This window comes from Mauremys mutica, chromosome 7 (genome assembly GCF_020497125.1).
Source record: "Mauremys mutica isolate MM-2020 ecotype Southern chromosome 7, ASM2049712v1, whole genome shotgun sequence".
NCBI classification, from domain to species: Eukaryota; Metazoa; Chordata; order Testudines; family Geoemydidae; genus Mauremys; species Mauremys mutica.
This window is the reverse complement of record NC_059078.1, coordinates 99,272,172-99,297,492: the sequence shown is the minus strand read 5'-3', so window position 1 is coordinate 99,297,492 and position 25,321 is coordinate 99,272,172. Positions and strand designations below refer to the sequence as shown.

The following is a 25,321-nucleotide window of genomic DNA, read 5'->3' as shown; positions in this document are numbered from 1 at the left end:
GCACAGATACAGATCTATCTCCATTTATATCTACAGACTGGATTCAATATTGGCTCTGAAAGTTTACTTTATTCTTTATCTTCACTTAATTCACCCTGAGAACTGCACATGTCATAGTGCTAACTACACTAATGCCATTCATCATATACTTAATAAATTTCCTAATTTTATATGAAAGGCACAATACCTGGAGAACTGCTTGGCACAAAAAGATGTTCCCATTGCTTGTTAATTTGCAGTTCATTGCATTCATATTCAGCAGCTTTCACTTCAAGCACATCTGGCAATAAAACATCTTCCACTCTGTCAAGCAGAGGACTACTTTCATCATTCAAGACATCAAGATCTCGATGACTGTCATGTATTAATTTCTGCTGTTCATCAAGAAAATCAATTCCATTTACACACAAATTAACAGAATGATGTGATATATATGATAAATATCTACATTAGCATAAAAGAATTGCTCGATAAATTAATCTAAATGGACACAATAATCCTCAGGAAAAGCAAATTTTCTGTTTTGTTTCCCTTTCCTATCTATATGTAAGCAGAGTCAGGATGAGCTCTACCCTGACATCCAGTGGTAAATTATGAGGAGTGGGCAAAGGAATTTCAAGAATGTGCATTTGCATTGGTAAACCCACTCCACTTAGCATAACACACAGCAGCCTGGGATGGTTATTTTCATAGCTTTGGGATCCCCAATTTCTTTGTTATTGGGGCAGGAAGGAAAAAAAGTGCTGTCACCCTAATTATGTGAATGAGGAACTATGAGACTGCTTTATGACAGAAATGACTCAACCTACATTAAATAGTACTTGCTAGACAAGGGACATGGGTTCCAAAACCCAGTGAAAGGAAGAGAGGTTGGGGACTGGTGTGTGTACCTGATGCTATGGGCCCCTTTTGAGGGCCTGGAACACCAATTGCACATCCTCCTCTCTCCACTGTTAAAGAGCAGAGCTAATTTTGAATCCTTTAGGAGTCCGTCTAGAGGCTGCTGACCTGAATTCACGTTGGGCCAATGTGGCACTGGGGCTCCCCTACTACAAGCTGAAACCACTAAGAGCTGAAATCACTAAAAGAGCTAAGCTTACTGAGCTGAGATCACTGAGTGGGGGAGCCTGAAGATCGATCGCTAAGCGGCTGGCAGAGCGGAGCAGTCTGCAGCATGTTGGAGCAGCCCATAGAACAGTGAGCAGTGTGGAGCGGTTTGTTGGGACGGCTGACGTGGTTCATGGGTCTGCTGGAGGAACAGCACAGCTGGTGGAGTGGAGCCAGTCGTGGTGAAGGCTGCAGCAGAACTCCACGGAGAAGCAGGGCAGTTGGCCCTGGCCCACGTAAGGTGCCCCTTAACACCTTATTTCCACCCAGGCTGGGGGGGGGGTAAAACTCTGCAGATAAACTTTTGAACTCTGGGGTGGCACCGACCAGAGACAGAGACTTTTGGGTTGTTGGACTTTGGGGTGATTGGACTTAAGACCCTAAGGGGGAAAGGACATTGCCAAATGTACTTGGAGGTGGGTTTTTTGCTTATGGTTTGTGTATAGTCCTGTTTGTGGTGTCTCTCCAACATGATGCCGCATTGATTCCCTCCTTTATTAAAAGGATTTTGCTACACTCGGACTCTGTGCTTGCGAGTGGGGAAGTATTGCCTCCTAGAGGCGCCCGGGGGGTGGTAGGTAATTGTCCCAGGTCACTGGGTGGGGGCTCGAGCCGGTTTTGCATTGTGTTATTGAAATGGAACCCCTGGATACTGAACCCGGCCCTTGTTGCTGCCAACTTAGAGGGGCAGAAGGGTTACATATAGTATTTCTATAATGCGTATCACTATAGTATCTAAGTGCTGAACAATGAAATAGCCTTCAAGCCTAGTTGTACCTTCAATGATAGAAGAGACAGAAAATCCCTGAACTTTGAGTGACATAACTCAGAGTAACCCATCATCCAGAATTCTTTTTATTTCTTATCTCCAAGAGAGCAAAACATTTTGCACAGAAAGTTTAAAAAAAACAAACAAACCTTGGCTCTCTGATTAGGAGAAAATGGGCCTCCTTCATGGGGGGTGGGGGCTCATCTGCTTTCTCTGCTGCCTTTACTGGACTGAAATTCCAAGAAGTAGTAACATAGGGCCAACAATGGAGGGTTGTAAAGGAGCTGGCTACCACCCTGGACAAACCAGTTTTTCAAGTTTGAATTTGGTATGAGGGTAGAGGGAGATAACTAAGCAACGGATCACTGGTGGGAGACTGAATACCTGATGAGACTAATCAGCGTGTTACAAAGGAGGTTATACAAGAAAGGGGCTCTCATCAGCCATTTTGGAGAAAGAGGGGGGAAAGACCAGAAGTAGGCTGCAGGAATGAGAGGGACTCCATGTTCTGAAAGAGAAGCCATGTGCAGGAGGGAAGGAGGAGAGGAAGGATGGATGGATCCTAGACTCCTTAAAAAACTCTGACCGGACCCCAAAGAATGCTCAAATGTGGTGAGGAAACTGAAGCAGAGAAATGTGTGCAGGATTTTTATTATTCTATCTAGATCCCTCCATTTCTTGTGCTATCTAAAGTAAAGAGTAATTTGGTTAGAAACCTTTGCAAAAACTGGTGGTTATGTGCTTCAGCTATCACATATCCATGGAGAGGTAAATGGTTAACCAAAGTACCCACAAGGTTGGAGCTCTGCTTAAGCAACTGGTGTCTTGGAGGAGTCAGCACTGGTCCTTGGGGCTTACAGCGGCTGAACCATGAGGTCCCACTTCCATGAAGGAGGGGTACAGGGTGTACAAGGGGGCTCAGGGCAGGGAGTTGGGGTGCAGGAGGGGTGCGAGGTGCAGGCAGGAGGCTTAGGGCAGGGAGTTGTGGGGCGGAGTGCAGGAGGGATTCAGGCTCCAGCACGGCGCCGCTTATCTAAAGCAGCTCCGGGGTGGCAGCAGCGCGCACCAGGGCCAAGGCAGGCTCGCTGCACACCTGCCCTGTCCCTGGCCCCATGCCGCTCCAGGAAGTGCTGCGGCCCCTGGGGGAGGGAGGGGTGGAGGGCTCCACATGCACTGTCCTTGCCACGCCTCCAGGTACCTCCCCTGAAGCTCCCATTGGCTGCGGTTCCCCATTCCCGGCCAATGGGAACTGCGGGGAACAGTGCCTGGAAGGAAGGGCAACGCATGGAACCCTCTGTCCCCCCGCCCGGGGGCTGCAGAGAACTGGTACCAGCCGCTTCTGCAGAGCAGTGCAGGGTGTGCGGGGCCCCACGGGGCCACAGGGGGCAATCCCGCGGGCCTGATCCAAAGCCCTGAGGAGCCAGATTCGGCCTGTGGGCCATAGTTTGCCCACCCCAGTCTAGCATTTGGGGATTCAAATGTAGCAGCCTGGTGAATGTCTAACACAGGCCTGGTCTACACTAGGACTTTAAATCGAATTTAGCAGCGTTAATTCGAATTAACCGCTCAACCGTCCACACCAGGAAGCCGTTTAATTCGACCTAAAGGGCTCTTTAGTTCGAATTCGGTACTCCACCCTGACGAGGGGAGTAGCGCTAAATTCGACATGGCTATGTCGAATTAGGCTAGGTGTGGATGCAAATCGAACTTACTAGCTCCGGGAGCTATCCCACACTGCACCACTCTGTTGATGCTCTGGACAGCAGTCCGAGCTTGGATGCTCTGACCAGCCACACAGGAAAAGTCCCGGGAAAATTTGAATTCCTTTTCCTGTCTGGACAGTTAGAATCTCATTTCGTGGTTGGACATCGGGGCGAGCTCAGCAGCACCGGCAGCGATGCAGAGCTCTCCAGCAGAGGAGTTCATGTAATCTCTGAATAGAAAGAGGGACCCAGCATAGACTGACCGGGAACTCTTGGATCTGATCGGTGTGTGGGGCGAGGAGTCTGTGCTTTCGGAGCTGCGCTCCAAAAAACGGAATGCAAAGACCTACGAGAAGGTCTCCAAAGCCATGAGAGACAGAGGATACAGCCGGGATGCCACGCAGCGCCGCGTGAAAATCAAGGACCCCAGACAAGGCTACCAAAAAATCAAAGCGGCAAACGGACGCTACGGAGCCTGCCACCACTGCCCCACCAGCGACCATGGACTCTGACGATGGGACAGTGTCAACGGCCAGTTCCTCGGCGATGTTCGCGGACGGGGAAGATGAGGAAGGGTTTGTGGAGGACGAGGCAGGCGACAGCGCTTACAACGCTGGTTTCCCCGACAGCCAGGATCTCTTCATCACCGTCACAGAGATCCCCTACCAACCGTCCATTAACCCGGACCCTGAATCAGGGGAAGGATCACTCGGTAAGTGCTTTAACCATGTAAACTTTTATTCTTAATATAACAGGAATCTGAAGTATGTGAAAAGGAGGTCTCTCTATATATGGGGATAGAACAGAAATCCTCCTGGGAGATCTCCACGAAGCTCTCCTGGAGGTAATCGAAAAGCCTCCGCAGGAGGTTCCTGGGGAGAGCTGCCTTATTGGGTGCTCCGTGGCAGCACACTTTTCCGCGCAAGGCTTTCATGAGGTACTCAGGGAGCATTGCCTCCCCGAGCACGGCTGCATAGGGCCCTGGTTTGTGCTGGCTTTCACGCAGCATGCGCTCTCTATCTCCTTCAGTGACCGTCCTCAGGGTGATCTCGCTCGGAGACTCCTGCATCTAATTAGGGGAATTACTGTAATGTTACGCCTGGTCCAGAGTATTTTTCAAAAATCTCCGGACAGACGGCATAGCACAGACTCAGCACGCTGCTGCGTGACGAGCGTAACGGAAAGCCAAAGAATCAAATGGACGCTCATGGAGGGAGGGGGGACTGAGGACGCAAGGTATCCCACAGTTCCTGCTGTCTCCGAAAAGCATTTGCATTCTTGGCTGAGCTCCAAATGCTTCTAGGGTCAAACACAGTGTCTGCGGTGGGTCAGGGCATAGCTCGGCAATTTACGCACCCCCCCCCACCCCCAGAAGTGAAAGGGAAAACAATCCTCTGTTGACTCTTTTACATGTCACCGTATCTTTACTGAATGCTGAAGATAGATGCGATGGTGCAGCACTGAACACCGACATCCTCACTCCCCCCCCGCCATGGGTGGCTGACGGTACAATATGACTGATACCCATCGTCATCATCAGCCTATTGGCACATGGGGCAGTGCAAAAGGACTGGTAACCATGCATACTAGCATCAGTGAGGTCGATAAAGGGCGCCTGGCCCTAATTTTTCCTGGTAGATGGTGCAGTATGGCTGGTAACCGTCCTCATCATAGCAACAGGGGGCTGAGCTTCATCAGCCCCCACCCTTCATGTGTAAAGAAAAGATTCAATTGCCCCTGGACTAGCAGCAGGATGCTGGGCTCCTCTCCTCCACACTCCTTAATGTCCTATCTGGACTATCATAGCAACTGGAGGCTGCCTTCCACTCATTTCTCACTAACAAGGCACTGTGTCTTATTCCTGCATTCTTTATTACTTCATCACACAAGTGGGGGGACAATGCTATGGTAGCCCAGGAAGGCTGGGGAAGAATGGAATGAACAGGTGGGGTTGTTGCAGGAGCACCCCCTGTGAATAGCATTCAGCTCATAATCTATGCAGGATCTGACACAGAGCAGCTGTGCTCTCTGGTTCTCTGATACAGTGGTTCTCTAGTACACGTGCCCATATTCTAGGCAGGACTGATTCTATTTTTACATACCAAAAAGGAGGGATTGACTCAGGGAGTCATTCCCAATTTTGGCTTTTGCGCCCCTGGCTAAGAGCAGCCAGGGGCACTTATGACAGCAGCAAATGGTGCAGTGCAAAAGGACTGGTAACCATGCCCATCTTATTACCAATTTATGGTATGGTAGATGGTACAGTATGGCTGGTAACCATCTCTGCTATCATGCAAAAGCAAAAGCATGCTGCTGTGTAGCGCTGCTGGACCGCCTCTGTCAGCGGCATCTAGTACACATACGGTGACAGGCACAAAAGGCAAAATAGGCTCCATGGTTTCCACGCTGTGGCGTCTGCCAGGGCAATCCAGGGAAAACGGGCTTGAAATGATTGTCTGCTGTAACTTTCCCGGAGGAAGGGATGACTGACAACATTTACCCAGAACCACCCGCGAAAATGGTTTTTGCCCCATCAGGCACTGGGATCTCAACCCAGAATTCACAGAGACAGACTACACTGTGTTCATTGTTCGCCAAAATTTATCTTTGCAAGGAATTCACTCCCTTTTTCCCATCACACAGCTTCGACTGTCTCCAGACCTGCCACAGCATCCCCCTCACAGAGGCTGGCAAAGATTAGGCGGCAAAAGAAAAAGACAGGGGACGAGATGTTCGCTGAAGTTATGGGGTGCTCCCGAGACGAGGCGGACCAGCAGAGCCAGTGGAGGGAGACCCTCTCTCTGTACCAGCGCTCACACAGCGAACGGAAGGAGAGGTGGCGTGAGGAAGACAAGCAGTCGACTCAAACGCTGCTTGGACTAATGAGGGAGCAAACGGACATGCTCCTGCGCCTTGTGCATGTTCTGCAGGACCTCAGGCAGGAGGACAGAGCCCCCCTGCAGTGTATCTGCAACCGCCCTCCCCCGCCACAAAGTCCCATACCCCCCTCACCCAAAATAACCAGAAGGAGGGGCGCCAGAGGCCGTGTAAACTGTCACTGCACCCCAGCAGAGTGCTCAAGTACCGAAAAGCTCTCATAGCCTAAATTTTGAGAAGTCCTTTCCTTCCCGCCTCACCCAAGCCCCCATCCCAGTTTCATCCCCTAACTGTCTAGTTGATAATAAAAAATACTTTTCTGTTAATTACTTTTTCCGTCATGTTCTTTTAGAGGAGACTGTGTTTGAAGGGGGGGAAGGGGGTTGGTAATTTGACAAGACAATCACCTTTACCAGGGTACAGACATGGGGGCAGGATCAGCAGCAGGTCACACACACACTGCAGTCAGTACGCACCCTGGTCGGTATGGGAGGTGGTTTGCAGGTTCTGTGTGGGTGGGGGGGTACGTGACTTTGTAGCGGGGGAGGGGGGTTACAGATCTCATGCAACGGTCCCTGTCCTGGACCACAGAGCCACGCAGCAGAGGAATCTGTATCCGTCCTCCCCCGCCAAAAGGCCACATAGCCCACGCACACAGAGTCCCAAAAAGGAGGGATGGCAGGCTCCGTTGAAACATCCAGTCCGGCACTGCAGACCGCTCTGGGAGCAGGAGCCTGTCATTCCTCGAGTTTACAGGCGGTCTTTACATCACCGCACACCCTACCCAGCACAGTCCGTGTCCCAGTTTCAACCCTGTAACGCAAAGTCATCAATAAAGAAACCTTTGTAAAGTTACAGTGGAACATGTATTTTATTTTTAAACGTGTGTTGGAAGTTGGGGAAGCGGGGTGGGCGGGGTATGTAACTGCAGATGCTAGTCAACAGTAACTTGGTAAAGAAACAGGGGCAGGTTCAGCTTCTCTGTAAAGAAACTGAACAGTCACAGGTCACGCTGCTCACTGCTCGCTGGTACTTGAAGAGTTCCTTGTCGCTGTGCAAGGCGCCTGCACAGAGCTTCACGAGCCAGGGCATTAGCGGGTAGGCTGGGTCCCCGACGATCACTATAGGCATCTGCACATCCCCAAGACTTATTTTGTGGTCCGGGAAGAAACTACCTTCCTGCAGGCGTCTAAACAGACCAGAGTTCCTGAAAACACGCACGTCATGAACTTTGCCTGGCCACCCGACGTTGATGTTGGTAAAACGTCCCCCATGGTCCACCAGTGCTCGCAGCACCATTGAAAAGTAGCCCGATTTCTCAGCAGCTGACTGTGGAAGAGGTGGACGATAAGGTGCGAGGAGTTGACAACGGCCATAACTGCAGCGGGATCTGTGCTCAAAGTGCTGTGGCGCCCGCGCTGTCACTGAGCAGAAAAGTGCACGAACAGATTGCCCGCAGGCGCTTTCAGGGAGGGAGGGAGGGAGGGAGGGCGTGATTGATGGTTCAATGATGACAGTTACCCAAAACCACCCTCGACACATTTTTCCCCCCAGCAGGCATTGGGGGCTCTACCCAGCACTCCAATGGGCAGCGGGGAGTGCGGGAACTGTGGGATAGCTTCCCACAGTGCACTGCTTCCAAAGTCAACGCTGGCCCCGTTACTGTGGACTCAGACAGTCGAATTAGTGTATTTAGTGTGGATACACAAATTCGACTTCATAAGGTCGATTCCACAAATTCGAATTAAGTAGATTCGAAATAGTCTTGTAGTGTAGACGTACCCACAGGAAGCTTCACCAGGGCAGTGGCAACATAAAAAGTCTTTGCAGGATTGGGGCCTTAGTTTATTTTAAACTCTACACACTACACACACAAAAGATATTGGCTCTAGTTGTAGAAAAAAGTAGACTACTGATGGATTTGTCTTACTATTATTTTGTTCCGCCTTACCAATAGTTTACTATCACTTTAAATCTACAATGTTTTTATAATCCTACGATGGATAATTGTTTATCTTTTATACAATCCAAATGTTGCATATTATTTAATAATACCAGTGATGTGCATTATAATTTATACAAAAAGTAAGACAAGGTCCCTATCCTGATAAGTTTATAACCAAGAGTATATAGTTATATATATAGTATATAGTTATATATATAGTATATAGTTATAAACTATCCTGATAAGTTTATAACCAAGAGTTAAAGAGTAAAGACATGATCAACAATGTTTTAGGAGAATTAATGAAACAAAACAAGAGGGGACACAGTTCTTGGAAGGGCATTTTGCTTGTGTTTTATTTTATGGGCATAAATTATGGGTAGCAAATATTTGAGTTGTAAAGTTAACGTTTTGTTTCTTTTATATAAATAAATAACTCTTTTGTGCTCAGGAGCAATACTGGCGATAGGAGCACTTCCAAAGTGATCAATGATTGAAAGTCAGCTAACTGAAACAAGTTGTGAGGTGCAAATCATAGGAGAGGAAATTTTTTGGGGAGACATGAAAGGAGGCACAGAATTACCTGGGGAAAGAGAAAATGTGCCTAGATATTACAGTGATTGGTGCTTTACAATAGTTCATAGATGCCTGAAGGAGAGTGGCATTAGTTAAATTAAGAATACACAAAGAGGATTAGATAAATATGAGATATTCTTTAAGGAATACAGATGATTTTCATGAAGAAAAAAATGCTATACCTGGTATGTATTTTTGTCCAAATCTTTTAATTCTGAGCCTTCTTCACCAGTCATGATAAAAAATGTAAAACTGTCATCTGATAAGATTTCTGTCTAAGGATGAAAAACAAACAAACAAACCCCAAGCATAAACACTAATCTTCAGCAATCATTATTATTATGGAGCGAAGTAAAAATCTTGTCTGTAACCAAAAAAAAAAAACAATCTTTTTCAGATTTAGGAGTTGAAAATTGTTTTGATTTTCAGTAAGTTATCAGAGATGGCCACAAGAAGTTACTTACCTTGTGCAGTAATGATGGTTCTTTGAGATGTGTGTCCCCTATGGGTGCTTCATTCTAGGTATATCTGCGTTTCTGCACTGCTGACTGGAGAACTTTTGTAACAGTGTCCATTCAGCCTATGCATGTGCTGCCCTCTACCTCATGCTCTGCCAAAGGCAAATCCTCCTCAGTTCTTTCTCTACTGAAGAGTTATTGCCAAGAACTCTGAGGCAGAGGGGAGGTGGATGGGTCATGGAGCACACATAGGGACACACATCTCAAAAAACCATTGTTACTGTACAAGGTGAGTAACTTCTTCTTCTTCAAGCAAAGTCCCTATGGGTGCTCCACTGTAGGTGAGTCCCAAGCAGGACCTCCCACTGAAGGATGGGGCTTCAGAGTCGAGTCTGTCATGGATGATAGAACTGTGGTGCCAACTCAGGCATCTGCAGGAGAGTCCCCCAATATGGCTTTAGTGTGTGCAGATGATCAGGTAACTGATTTGCAGATTTCTGATGTAGGGATACCCTGGGCAAAGGCAACGGACAAGAGACTGATCTCGTAGAGTGTACTGTGGATGGGGGTGCTAAATTGTGAATCTGGTAACAGAGTTTGATATAGTTCAAGACCCATTTGGAGAGTCTTTGAGCTGAAATCGCTGGGCCTTTCAACCTATCCGCAATGGAGAGGAAGAGTCTTGGAGATTTTCTAAAAACTCTTCTCCTGCCAAATAGGCTAAGGCTCTCCTAACTTTGAGCATATGGAGCATGGTTTCCCTATCCTGATGAGGCTTGGGATAAAAGGTTGGAAGGTGAATCAGTTGGTTCACATAAAATGCAGAGGTCACCTTGGGAGTGAACTTTGAATGTGGTCTAAGCGTGACTTTGTGAGGGAAGAACACTGTGAAGGAGGGATGTGCCAGAGCCGCTATCTCCCCTATCCTTCTTGCCGAGGTCATGGCGATCAGGAATGTTGAGAGACATTGATATCATTATACACACACAAACTGACCAAGAATAATTCCATCAATAATAATCAAAATTTACAGATAGACAAAGTAAGAAAAATGCTGCTTGAGAACTTATGAGTTTGATTTAAGGGTATTTACTTTGTATGTTTTGACATATGATGTTGACAATTTGTGTTTTAACAGTTATAAAGCTTTGACTTTTTGAATGTCAACACCTACTGTAATTAAATAATTATTCCTCCTGTTGTCTGACCCCCATAATTTCCTGCAATTGTGAAAATTTAAGTCAATAAAAATGGGACAAATGCTTAAAAATAAACACTATTATCTATCAAATTTCTAAAAAATAAAATAAAATTTTGCCAAGTCTGGCCATTATGCACAACATTCTGCACCTCTCTTGTGCAGGATCAAACCTTATGAATCACAAAAAAGGCAGAAAATGCAAATGCAGCATTCAGGTTATACAGTTAAGCTCATAAAAATTCAAAAATTCAACAGTTAACATTTCAACAGTAATGTTAATTTGGCTACAATGGATATCTGGATTTTTTATATATACATTCAATAACAAACAGCAATATATTAACCAACATATTAGTAACAAAATGTGAGTAGATGCATGTCATTCATCAGAGTTAAAGATACTATTGGAAACTTAACTCATGCATTTTTTTGCACTGAACTGAATATAATGTATATAGCTTACTTATTTTGTTTACTATTTGCAAAATTTATTACCTCAGTCTTTTTCTGGTATATTTTAGTATCAGAGAGGCTTTTGTCTGTGGACTTTTCTTCTTGTACAACCTAAAACAAGAGGTATAGTATTATACTTATTTTCTACAGAAACAACTGACACAACCATTGTTCTGAAAAGCATGCAGAAAGTCAAAAACTTAATTCACTTACAACTTTTACAGATCTTGTACTTGACTTTTGGAGGTGTTCCAAACAGCGTGGCACAGCAGAAAAGTTTTCTAAATTGACTGAACTTTCAGCCTTTCACACACACAAAAAAGGTAGCTTGTTGCACGTTTCACTTAAACAATAAATTACAAGTACAGTACAAGAAAAATAAGTTACCTTGTATGTTTTCAGTTTCTCTCTTACTCTACCTCGTAATGCTTCAGTTACACTCCTTCGTTTTTCTACATCAGCCACATCTAGGGTAAAGCCAGCATAGCATAACTTTTTTAACACACCTTCTTGTGGTACTAAATGCTATTTCTTTAAGTATATTCTTCTGCAGTGCATAGCCCATTTACTATTAATTATTTATAGTGAATAGAATGGTCTTCTTATGAAAGGTATTAGATAGAAATACAAACTAAAATAGTATTCATCAGGTAGTTTTATAGATGTAAGCAGAATCACCAAGATATAACTAGAATTTTTTTTATTTCTTTTTATTTATTTATTTTTAAATCCTGGGTGTCTGAAAAACACAAATGTCCAGGATCAAATTTTCAAACTGGCTTCTAAAATTACACACAAAAAATGTCAGACAGCAGAACCCTGACTACTAGCTACAAACTTTCTAAATAAATTCAGTGTTGGAAAGAAAAGTTTCATCTTAAATGTGATTTTTTTAAAAAGTTGTATGTGAACACAAAACGGTTAATTTCTAATAAAATATAATTGTTTTAATAATTTGGCCTAGAGTCTGAGACAGACTCTCAGATTTATTTTACTAATCAAAATAAATATGTAATAAAAGTAAATAATTGAAACCATTCTGTAGCATTCACTTTTTGAATGCAATGCTAATTTTAAAAATGTAGGGTCCCCCCCTTTTAATTTTGAATTAAATTTAAGTGAGTTGTGGAGGGGAGGCTGTATCTCTTATTATAAAAATATTTGCAATGTATTTCACATTTTGTTAAAAAATTTCAGTCATAAGAACGGCCATACTGGGTCAGACCAAAGGTCCTTCTAGCCCAGTATCCTGTTTTCCAACAGTGGCCAATGCCAGGTCCCCTAGAGGGAAGGAACAGAACTGATAATCATCAAGTGATCAAGCATAAAACTCAACATTTTGCAACCACCTTCATTAATTGTTACTTTGACAACCCTGAAAATATAGAAAAGTATGTATTCACAAAGGGCCCAATTGTTATACCCTTACTCATGGTGAATAATACCTTCCAGAGGTTCTCAAACTTCACTGCACTGCAACACCCTTCTAACAATAAAATTACTACATGGGGGTGGAGCCCAAACCCCACTGCTCTGGGTGGGAGGAGAGGGGGCCAGAGCCTGAGCCCCACTACCTCAGGTGAAAGTGGAGCTTCAGCTTCAACTCTGGGTCCCAGCAAGACTAATGCTGGCCCTGGCAACCCCATTAAAATTGGATTGTGACCAGTGTACCCTCTAATTTTTCCCACGCATGTATGGAATGCGTATCACCTCCATATTGGTGCACATAACAAAATTCAATGAGGAGTCCTTGTGGCACTTTAGAGACTAACAAATTTATTTGGGCATAAGCTTTCGTGGGCTAAAACTCACTTCATCAGATGCTTGGAGTGGAACATACAGTAGGAAGGTATAAATACACAGCATATGAAAAGATGGGAGTTGCCTTACCAAGTGGGGGGTCAGTGCTAACGAGCCAATTCAATTTAAATTGGAAGTAGGCAATTCTCAACAGTTGACAAGAACGAGCGGAAATCACTTCTATAGTGTTAATGAGGCCAATGTAAACAAGATGGCCCATTTGAAACAGTTGACAAGGTGTAAGTATTTAGCAAGGGGAAATTTGTTTTTGGAAAAACAACAAGGAGTACTTGTGGCACCTTAGAGACTAACAAATTGGTTTAGTTTCTGTAGTGACCCATCCACTCCCAGCCTCTATTCAGGCCTAATTTGATGGTGTCCAGTTTGCAAATTAATTCCAGTTCTGCAGTTTCGCGTTGGAGTCTGTTTTTGAAGTTTTTTTATTGAAGAACTGCCACTTTTAAGTTTGTTATTGAGTGACCAGGGAGATTGAAGTGTTCTCCTACTGGTTTTTTGAATATTATAATTCTTAATGTCAGATTTGTGTTCATTTATTCTTTTGCATAGAGACTGTCCAGTCTGGCCAACATACATGGCAGAGGGGCATTGCTGGCACATGATGGCATATATCACATTGGTAGATGTGCAGGTGAACAAGCCTCTGATGGTGTGGCTGATGTGGTTAGGTCCTATAATCGTGTCCCTTGAAATTCATGTGGCAGGGGTAGGGCTGAGGGGTTCATAGTGTGGGAGGGTGAGGGCTCCGGCTGGGGGTGAGGGCTCTGGGGAAGGGCTGGAGATGAGGGGCTCAGAGCTGGGCCAGAGGGTTGGGGTGCAGGGGGATAAGGGCTCTAGCTGGGGTGCAGGCTCTGGGGAGGGGCTGGGGATGAGGGGCTCAGAGCTGGGCCAGAGGGTTGAGGTACAGGGGGGTGAGGGCTCTGGCTGGGGTGTGGTCTCTGGGATGGGGCCAGGAATGAGGGATTTGGGATGCAGTGGGGCTACAGTGGGGAGAGAGAACTCCCCACCAGCTCTCTCTTCCCTCAGCAGCACCTGGGCTGGGGGGAGACGCGCCTCTCCCCACCGCAGCAGTTCCAGGGTTGGGGCTGTGGAATAGGCGCCTCTCCCTCAGCCACGGCAAATCCAGGTCAGGGCTGGGTTGGGGCCATGGGAAAGATGCCTCTCTCCAGGCCGCAGCAGGTCCAGGGCTGAGGAAGAGGCATCTCTCTGTGCTGCAGCACTGAGTGCCTGCTCAGTACTTAATAGACTACTGCATGGCCATGTGACTGAGCACCTTAGAGGGAACTTAGGTCGCAAACCACTTTGGGGTCCCAACCCACAGTTTGAGAACTGCTGCCTTACACCATGAGAAGTCCCACTGAATATGGTATTATTCAGTGTGAGTGTGGGTATCAATCTGGACCAATAAACGTATACGATAGTTCCAGCTCAGGCAATAAGTGCATCTTCGTCAAACAATATCAATCAAGAGCAAAGACAAGTATTTTTATTGCACTACCTTCCTGGAAATTCTGATCTACAAATTCTTCTGTTTGATGCCTAATAACATGTTCGCTGTCTTCAGTCAACTATGAAAAACAAATTACCAGAAGAAAGATTTAAAGTAAAAGTTTTAAAATTAAACTGCAGATCCCACATTTAAAATTTTCTAAACTTGCATATTGCACTGCTGGTGTAATATTTTATAGTATTTGCTATCGGTAAGTGTCTAATACAGTGTATGACACTCTGTACCTCAAACTAGCACTCTGGAACCCTCATATTCACTGATGTGATATGATTATATGTTTTGTACAATGCATGCCTTGTGGGGGTATCATTTAAGAAGTCTTGATTTTTTTGAACATTAATATCCTGAATTGTATGTACTATCGTTGTATGTGAAGCTATGAAGTAATGCTATGTATTTGTTGCTTTAATATATAGTAAAAGGGAAATGCCCACAGCTAGCCTTTCAGTGGCCACAAAGGAGTAACTAACACTGACAAGCCAGATTTACATCTAGATTGGCCAGACAGATGTTGATGTCTCATCAAGCATCAACTCTCCTAGAGACTCCTCAGAGTGGGCACGTATACAATGGGGGCTACCTAACCCCTACCTCACAGCAAAGATCTTTCTAGCATGTGGAAAGAAACTATGACGGTTGATGATATCATCACTGGGCCTTTCTACTCCCCAATCTCAACACCTAGAAGATCATTTGGAAGACAATGAACTGTGGAGACTTGCCCCAGGATGAGAAGGGACATCAGCCTGTGTATGGAACATCCACTGTTAGACTGTTAAAGTTAGAATTTAGGCCACGATTCTATTTTTATTTCTTATGCAACCAACTATGTACTCTGTGCCTAACACTTATAATCACTTAAAATCTATCATTCTATAGTTACTAAACTTATTTTAATGTTTTGTCCTTACCAGTGAGTTTGTCTAAAGTGCTTGGGGAATCTGCTCAGATTACAAAGGCTGGTGCATGTTCACTTTCCTTTGACAAAGTGGTAAACTAATTAATGAGCTTGCACTGTTATGTGGGCTATGGTGTTGGCTGGAGTCTCCCTGTGTATAATTCATGAGTGCCTCAGCATGAATTCATGCAACTCAGCATGAATTCATGCAACTCAGCATGAATTCATGCAACTCAGCAACTCCACATGTTGATGGAGTGATCACAACACCTGGACGGGTTGGCTGTTTGTCACTAGGATAGCATTGTGAGAGCCAGCTCAGGGAGGAGACTTTAAGGGGACTCAGAAGTCCCACAGTTCCAGGTTGTGCAAAGGGAGTATGCCACACAATGGTTTTCAACCTGTGGTCCCTGGACCCCTGGGGGTCAGCAGAGTATGTCTAAGGGGTCTGCAAAAGGTTGTTGTTACCACAGAACAGTGGTTTTCAACCTGTGGTCTGTGGATCCCTGGCGGTCTGCAGAGTATGTCTAAGATTTCCAAAAGGGTCCACCATTTGAATTTGAACTTTTTTAGGGGTCCGCAAATGAAAAAGCTTGAAAACCACTGCTCTAATAGATTAAATATTTACTTTCACAAATACAATGTGTCTGTCCTGAAAGGATATAGTAAATTAAAAAGATATTGGGCCAAATTCTGCTCTTACTTACACTGCTAAAAATCCATTATACTACTACTGACAGAGTAAAATTTAGCACAAGAAATACTGGAGCTAAATCTGATTAGTTTTGTAATTAGTTTTTATCAAACTATATTTAAACGTACTTTACTGTTAGTAGATTTCTTTTGATTTTTATGAAGTACTTAGAGCAATATTAGAGCCTCCACAAATGTTGCCAGCCTGCATCCCTTCCTTTTGTACATTCAGCAGGTAGTGCATGCAATTGTAACCATGGAGCTGAGAATTGCAATGAACATTATATTGAGCAACTTCACCTAAATAACTGACACGCTGTCTAAAACTGATGCAGGAGGGCAGTCATTTGGGGTATGCAAGAGAATGTACTGTCTCCATTGGGTGCTTATTGGTATGCACATTGAATTCAAGGTTTTGGTTTTAACATTTAACGCTCCTAACAGGATGGGTACCAGCTACCTTTCCAACATTCTAAAAAACACTATTCCATTTCCCTCCTCTAAAGTTTGATGATGTAAGTCTACTTGTCTGGAGGGCCTGGAGTGGGCTAATACAAAATGCAGCAGTCCTCTGGCTTGGTTAGAATCAGTGTCTTCTCAGAGGTTAAGAGGAAAGAACCTCTCAATGTTTTTTTCCCTATATATAAAATGGTGATAGAATTTACTAACCTTTGTAAAGTGCCTTCACTCAATAAGAAATGCTGCCGAAGCACCAAATATTATTATTAGTGCAGTAGGACCTAACTAACACACTGCATTTGTGCTCTGTGTCCTGAATTACCTTTCTATCTGCTTCGAAATTTAATTTATAGATGAGGGATTTAATCTATAAAGCCCTATATATTTTGCACCTGGCTACTTTGGGATTGGCTCTCCCCATGCAACAGCAAGTTAGTTAATTTTAACTGGGTTGGTTTTGTTGACAGTCCATAGCTGTGCACTCTTGAGGTCTAGAGGCAGAATAATTCTTGGTGCAGAGTTCCTGACTATAGAATATGCTCCCTCTGGTGGTTTGTCAAAGCCTCCCTTAAACTGTTAGAGAATTTTGCAAAGTCCATTTTTTGAGTTAAGCATTTCCAAATAGTTCTATACTAAAGCACCATCTTTGTTGCTGCTACTTTAAATTTGCATTTATAAACTGATGCTTGTGCTAATCTGTAATGGTTCCAGATTTCATAGTAATAGACATACTATAAATCAGTAAAATCATGAATACATTCATGTGTCAAAATTTAAACTTCTAAGTTTATAGAAATAACACTGAAATACAGGAAAGGAAAAAGGTTAATAACCAATAAGCTGCTGTAAAAGAATACCGTATTCAAATCAACCTCTTTTTTCCCAATGTTAAAATCAGGCAGGAATGTTAGACAGTATCACACTGTACCATAAATAAAAGATAACGCAGCTGTTCCTCTGAAGGCTGCTTTCAACTTGTTCTTGTTCCAAATGTTCTCCAGTTACCTATTAAACTTCATCGGTTTAACAGCATGTCCCAACAATTAATGTTCTAACTTGCTTTAATCTAATAATATATCTAGCAACCCATTAGTTAGCTATATACAAAGAACTCTTTAAAACCATCCACAAGCTGAAACACCTCTTTTGTGGAAAATCCAAGAACAGGCTGAAAACTGTACTACCTTCTTTCAGACCATTGGATGCAAATTGTACTTCTTTTTACAGAAAATGACATGGTTCTGTTTTCAGTTACATTGGTGTAAATCCAGAATAGCTCATCTGAAGAAAGTTGAATTATTACAGATTTACACCATCATAACTGAGCAAAATCTGGCTTACAAAGCGCATTTCACACTTTTAAACTCCCATTTATATCCGAGGTTCTCCTCTGCTTAAAAACTGGAGCACCTATAGACCTGGGTCTGTAAAGAACAAATAGCACAAAAGATTTCAGGAAAACATTCGTTTAATGAAGAGAGTAATTTAAGACACTACTGATGTCTAAGAAAAGATTCTAGATTCAAAAATGGAAAATGAAATTGATTGGTTATAGTAGAGTCTTAAGTCTATATTTTGAAAAAAAAATGTGGGTTGATCTGAATCACCATGTCTTTTTTAAAAACAATATAGCTAATTAGGGAGAAAAGCCTCAGAAATTGATAAATCTAAAAGGAGTGATAAATAATGAGGACAGGGTAGCCATACAGAGCAATCTGGATTGCTTGGTAATGTGGGTCCATTCAAACAAATTTCATTTTAATACACCAAATGTAAAGTTATGCATCAAGGAACAAGGAATGAAGGCAATACCTACAGAATGGGGGACAGTATCCTGGTAAGCAGTGATTCTAAAGCATTTAGGCTCAAAGTAGACAAGCAACACAGGAGCACCCAGTGCGATGCTGTGCCAAAAAGAGCTAAACAGGAGAGTAGAGAGAAGGGAGGTGACTTTACCTCTACATACAGCATTGGCGAGACTATTAAAATACCATATCCTGTTCTGGAGGACACATTTTTAAAAGAATGTGGAAAAATTGGAGAGGGCTCAGGAAAAGAGCCACAAATGATTCAAAGTCTGGCGAGAATGCCGTACAGTGGGACTTAAAGAACTCAATTTGTTTAGTTTATCAAAAGATTCAAAAGTGACTTGATAATGGTGAAAAAATAGTGGGTACTAAAGGGCTCCTTAATCTAGCAGAGAAAGGCGTAACAAGAAATAATGGCTGGAAGCTGAAGCCAGACAAAATCAACTGAGAAACAGGACGCAAATTTTTAACAGCAAGGATGATCAACCACTGGAACAATCTACCTATGGATGTGGTAAAATGTCCATCTCAATGTCTTCAAGCCAAGACGAGATGCTTTTCTGGAAGATGTGCTTTAGCAAAACAACTTATTGTGCCCAATATGGGGGTAACTGGGTGAAATTTAATAGTTTGAGATATACTGGAGATCAGACTAAAAGATCTAATGATCCCTTCTGGCCTTAAACACTAACTATCTATGAAACAGAGAATCACAAACAATTTAACTGTATCTATTCCTCCTAGCCAAAGGGATAGCAGAGTTAAAGAGTCACTGTCCAAAAATGTAGGCCAAAATTAATATTTTGTTTATAAAGTTATATTTCTAAATAATTTCAAACAACTTGTGTTTAGTTTTGATTTAAACATTCCCCCTACAAACTTTGCAAACCAGGCACAATAGCATCACACAAATCCATGAGAACTGGAAAATTAAGCTGACCAGTCTAGAAGCAGCATAACCGGTGAAAAGAAATTTCGATTTTCACCATTTTCACATTTAACAATCTAAGGTTGTATTAACACATGCGGGGATTTCTTTTTAAATATGACATAACCTAACTATCTCTTGAAAGGACAACTCTGCTATCAGTATGAAGTCTGGACTTTGGAATACCTGTGCACATAAGCTCTGTTGGAAAGTTATCTACATTGCCATGTAGATAAATTAAGTCAAATGCTTGTGAAAAAATTACGTTCACAGCCAATTTTAAAGTGGGCATTTTAATGCTAAAGAATGTATTTGGGCTAAATAAAACAAGATATTGTTAGTATAATATACTCTTATACTCTTATATAAAGAGTAATGTATTACTGAAAAATATCTGTACTACTATTCAACAGCTAGTGGTCACAATTAAGTATATATGTACCATTACATACAGAGCTCAAGGCATCAAAATACTTGGATTCTACAAGATAAAGTATCTTCTAACATCAGTTCTAATAAAAAGATCATTAAAAGTAGCATTAACAAATTCACCTTTTTTCTAGCACTTTCTCTTCTCAGTGAGTTCTTCAGAATTGCTTCTTGAGCATCCTTTTTCTGGAGAATTAGAAAACAGAAGCTTACATTATTATTATCTATAGGATACATGTCTTTGGAGCAAAATACACCTCAGTACTAAAAGAACACTAAAGGCCAATGCACCAAACAATTTGTCAAGCTGCCACAGGGCACAACAGTATATCTCAAAAGACCCACAAATCAGTTAATTGCTTTGGCACATTGCTTTGACAGTAGGGGGCTTTTCAGTAGTAGTAACAGGTTTTTTGTTTTGACTGCCAATACTGGTTTCTCTAATTTGATGTGGCAGCATCTGGATGTTGCATTTGATATGCAGCTCCTGCACCTGGTCTGTCAAGCTCACATTTTTTCCCTTGGTACCTAATCTATTTATCAGCTGGTCTGGATCTGCCATATAAGGACAATGGAAAGTTAGAATTTCCATAATTTAAGACCCTCTCAAGGTCTGGTCCAAAGACAGGCCTAATATCAGTATTTTATACTGCCATGTAGGAAATCCAAATTCTCCTCTTCCTCACAGTAAAGGTACTAGATCTGCAAAAAACTGATCATCCTTGGGAAATAAAAATAGAGTCTTACATGACTCTACAGCAATCTCTCTAACCAGCTGAAAGGTACAATGCCCCTGGTCCCTAAAGTTCCATCTAGTAGATGTATTTAGGATTAAATTTTAATTATTCTTTTCCTGAAATCCCCTTGGATTTTTTCTCTCTCTATCCTCTGTAACTGAAGAGGACAGCATATCACTTTTAAAAAAAAAGTTACTGCAGCCAAGTTCTTAATTGCATGTATTGCTGTGAAGTGACAAGGCCCATAATATACCCTGCAGACTCAGCATTACCTTTCCTAATGCTCACTTTCACAAATCTGTAAAGAATCCAAGCTCTAATCTGGGTTCTACCATTCTGCAGCCTTAAAATAGTTATACACAGCACAAGGATACCACAAAGAGAGCCTTCTTATGTTACCACTTGAGTATCCTACCCTTAAGATAACAGTCAGAGGTCTTCTGCTGCTACCACTCCTTGCACCATACACTGCTGGCAAAGACAGCACAGCAGTGAAAGTAGGAAGAGAAGGAAACTGAAAGAAGTATCCAATAGGAACCGCTGACATTTACCATTTTTGTTTATATCCTACAATTTTTACACCATCAGTAATGCACATTGCCAACCTATGAAACCACACATTATCAGGTATTATCCTCCATTCCCCATTACCTCCATTTGTTACATCCACTTGTTGCATTTTGCTTTAAGTTCTATTGTAAATTCTTTGTGATGGGCTATGTCTGTCTCTGTTTGTACTGCACTTACATAATGGCGTATGATCCTGCTAATAAGAAGGAGAAGAAAGCAGCAGAATATGGGGAAGGAAGCAGGGATTAAATTACTGAGGTGAGGAAGCCTATGGGAACGCATAACAGAAGCAACTAGGAGAGGGAAGAGAAAGCAGGGCAAGGAAGAAAAGCCATCAACCTAAGGAAATTCAGATAACCAGGGAGAGGCAACCATCAAGGAGGCAAGAAGTGAGAGGCAACTGTTGGGGAGAAGCCAGAAGCAACAAACAGTGGGCAATAAATATCAAACAGAATGAGAGAAAAAAGAAAAAAAATTAACAAGATTAGTAGCCAGTTACTGGCATGGCTGGCTCAAACATGATTTGTGTTCACACATCACATGGTTAAAGGTCTATTAATAACAATAATAGCATTTCACCTTTGCCAGAGGCTCATCCATCAGCCAGTTCAGCACTGCATGTTTGTGTGTGTGCATACACTATGGATATGACCCCCTAACTGTACTTGTTTGGTCAGTCCTCCTTTCTCCCAACTCCTTATTGCAAAGGGCATCCCATAGCACATATGATGCTGATGTTTCCTTTTATGCACATCCCATGGACACCATATTCCCTGATGAAACACTATGGAATAAATTGCCCAGATTTTCTCAGAAAGTTCTGTACAGACATGGTTAGATACCACACAGGAGCAGATTCGCAAACATGGCTGTGAAAGGAGAAAATCTGCTGTGTGAACACAGACTGAATTGCTTGTTACTGGTTAATCTGATCAAGCCTCTAGTCTAACTAAATTATTTTTGATAGCCTCAGGACATTATTGGTTCTTGACATCGAAGACTTCCTTTGTTAGCAGCTAAAAATCTCAACTCTAAACTACAGAGCTTTACTATTTAATGACTTCCCACTCCTGTTGTTACTGGTTCTCAACACAATGTCTTGTACATATTCCCCTCCCCCCCACACAAAAAATAATAGAATTCTGTGCAAAACAGAAAATCCACAGATCCTCTGGGTCTTCTATACACAGATTTCTATTATTGATTATTATGATTATCAGTAGTTAGCTTATACAGCATGAATTAAGAATGCTGAATCCAGTCACCTGTATTTTGTCTAGAAAGGAATATAAAACATTTACTTTTCAACTAACACAACTTCCCTTAGGTGTTTTATCTGATGACATTTTCTTCTTCTTTTTGAACAGGGTCCATTTATTCTGAAGGGTTTAAACAAACAAGATAGTAAGTAAACTGAAAAACACAAATGGTCATATCAGTTTGATACTAATACTATCAACTATCAGACAATTACAAGTTTCATTGCCCAAAATAAAAATATTTAACTTTTCTTCAATCCAGTGGGTCCACGAAAGCAATGTTTATACAGCTTTTTAAAATCTGTTTAATTATATAACATGAAGGAATAATATGAAACCAAGAGAAAACATTTTAAATTCTTAAAAATGCAGAGACAGAAATACAGAGAGAAAAAAACCAACTATACTTCCAATGATTACATTTTTTTTAAAAGAATGTTCATCGACAGATATGATGCACCAAATTCTTACATATTTTAAAGTTAGCTATCCTCTATTTTACAATCACAGTGCATTGTATTTCATGTTTTTCTAGTGCTAGACACCACAATAAATTCAGATTAAATTCTGGTTACATAATTTTGTAGCAAGCATTTTATTGAAATACTATATAAAGTATAGTATTCTATTCTGATATTTAACATTTGTATTATATCCTACTATAATATATAAATGAACAACTAAAATATATGTTTAAAACCTGAGTTAAAATACAGTAACCCCTCACTTAACATTGTAGTTATGTTCCTGAAAAATGAGACTTTAAGCGAAACAATGTTAAGTGAATCCAATTTCCCCATAAGAATTAATGTAAATAGGGGATGGGGTTAGGTTCCAGGGAAATTATTTTCACCAGACAAAAAACTATATATGATGTAGATATACACATAGTATACGTTTTAAACAAACAATTTAATACTGTTCACAGCTATGATGATTGTGAAGCTTGATTAAGGTGGTGAAGTTAGAGGGTGGAAGAGGAAGGGATATTTCCCAGGGAATGCCTTGCTGCTAAATGATGAACTAGCAATCGTCTGAGCCCTCAAGGGTTAACACATTGTTGTTAATGTAGCCTCTCACACAAGGCAGCATGAACACGAGGGAGGGGAGACAGCATAGCAGACAGAGACAGACACACACCTTGTGTGTGGGAGAGAGAGAAAGAGATGCACACTTCCCCTTTAAGTAAGCTGACCCACTCATAAGTGCATTGTCTTTTTAAGTGGATCAGGAAGTTGAGAGAGCAGCTGCTGCCCCAAGCTCTCTCTGTCTCTCTCCATTCGTGTCCTCTTCCAGCTCTATATGAAGAAGGGGTAAGCGGGCTGCAGGAGCAGGGGGGAAGGGGACACCCTGACATTAGGCCCCACCCTCTTCCCACCCCCCTGCACACCAAGCAGGAGTCTCTGGGAGCAGTTCCAAGACACAGGGCAGGATCAGCACATGGCAGTGGGGGGAGGGACAGCTGAACTGCCCGGCAATTGATTGCCTGCTGGGCGGCTGCAGCACAGGGAACTTAGGGGAGCTGATAAGGGGGAGCTGATGGGGGAGCTGCCGGTCCACCCTGGTTACAAGCCCCCACCAGCTAGCTGCAATGGGCTGCTCTTCCTGCAAGCAGTGGACAAAGCAGGCGGCTGCCAAACAACATTAGAAGGGAGCATTGCACAACTTTAAATGAGCATGTTCCCTAATTGATCAGCAACATAGCAACAAAACAATGTTAATTGAGACGACTTTAAGTGAGGAGATACTGTAGTCAACAGTGAACAATATGGAATAACAATCTGATTGTTGTGCAGATGGCCGCATTTCCACATCAGTCAACAAGGCTGCATAGCCAGTAAATCATCAGTGTGTGGATTTTGCAACAACTGGTTTACATGGCCTGTGATACACAGGTCACTATACAGGTCAGACTAGATGATCTAGTAGTCTCTTCTAGTCTTAAACTCTATGACATGGGTTTCCAAATGATCAGGTTACTAACCTGAAAATTACAATAAATTAACATGCCAGAATATGTGCTAAACCAAATGGATACAAAACTTTAGGACCCCTTCTTCCCCTCTACACTTCCCAACAGTCATGTTTGGCAACTTGCCAAGAGCCTGAGCGCTGTATCTAATTTGCATAGCTATTTACATAAGTATAAAACATACATATATCAGTACTTGTGCTCTCATCTTCATTGACAAATCAAAAGAAACCAAGATCTGAGAATATGGGCTTGTTAAGTCCTATTTATACCACACAACGGAGCTGCATAATAACTGGATCCCCTAATATGGCTGTAATTGTAATGTGTTTTAGACATTAGGCCCATATATGGTTTTATTATTTTATACAATATTGAACAATTCCTCTCTTTCAACAGAATAAAAATGCATTTTATCATTTAAAGTTATGTAGTTGACTTCTGAATTAATATAATATAAATAATTTTACATGTCCCATCCAGAGTCTATTGTTATAGTTTTTGATAATTTTTATTTTTCCCATTCTTCTTATAGGTAATAATCCACTTTCTTGTTGTTTCAACTGCATCTATCCTATATAAATAAACCCTCTCTCCTCCCCAAGGACCCAATCAACCAAAATAAGCTTAGAACTTCATCTTTTAATTTCTAATTAATTTCAATTAGACTACGGTGAGGCACACTAGGGGAGAACAGCAATTTCTATTATGTAGAATTTGCAATCAAAATGTATACTATGGAAAAATAGATTTTTCAGAAGCAAAATTATGACACTTGTCAAAGAATGGGAAACTATCTGAATGGTACATTTTGACCATTTTTTTACCCTATCACAACTTTTTTGTTTGTTTTTTTTCCTGCCAGAAGTTAGGAGTGGACACTTGATGATTGCCTGTTCTGGTCATTCCTTCTGAAGCACCTAACATTGGCCACTGCCAGAAGACAGGAAACTGGGCTAGATGGACCATTAGTCTGACCCAGTATGGCCATTCTTATGTTCTTTCTTCTATACCAAACATGGTGCTTTTAATATTCATCTTTCACATCGAATACTTGCACATATGCCATTCGAGACATATAACCATAATCTTGGCATGCAAAAGTCAACAAAACGGAGCTCTGAGCCCAGGAGAAGCAGAAATCTATGTAT

The 25,321-nt window shown here is 42.2% G+C and overlaps 1 protein-coding gene across 4 annotated transcripts in view; it reads right to left on the bottom strand.

The window, feature by feature from the left end:
- The window catches only part of CC2D2B (coiled-coil and C2 domain containing 2B), a 111,028-nt gene that overhangs the window by 81,797 nt on the left and 3,910 nt on the right, over positions 1-25,321 (bottom strand). For all 4 annotated transcript variants that reach the window (XM_045023935.1, XM_045023937.1, XM_045023936.1 and 1 more), the window contains 8 exons: positions 22,262-22,318; positions 19,756-19,818; positions 14,406-14,475; positions 11,477-11,556; positions 11,303-11,392; positions 11,132-11,200; positions 9,160-9,252; positions 188-374 (listed from right to left, as the gene is read on the bottom strand). In XM_045023935.1, coding sequence (XP_044879870.1) covers positions 188-374; positions 9,160-9,252; positions 11,132-11,200; positions 11,303-11,392; positions 11,477-11,556; positions 14,406-14,475; positions 19,756-19,818; positions 22,262-22,285 — 676 coding nt within the window. In that variant the 5' untranslated portion in view covers positions 22,286-22,318. The remainder of the gene's footprint in view (positions 1-187; positions 375-9,159; positions 9,253-11,131; positions 11,201-11,302; positions 11,393-11,476; positions 11,557-14,405; positions 14,476-19,755; positions 19,819-22,261; positions 22,319-25,321) is intronic.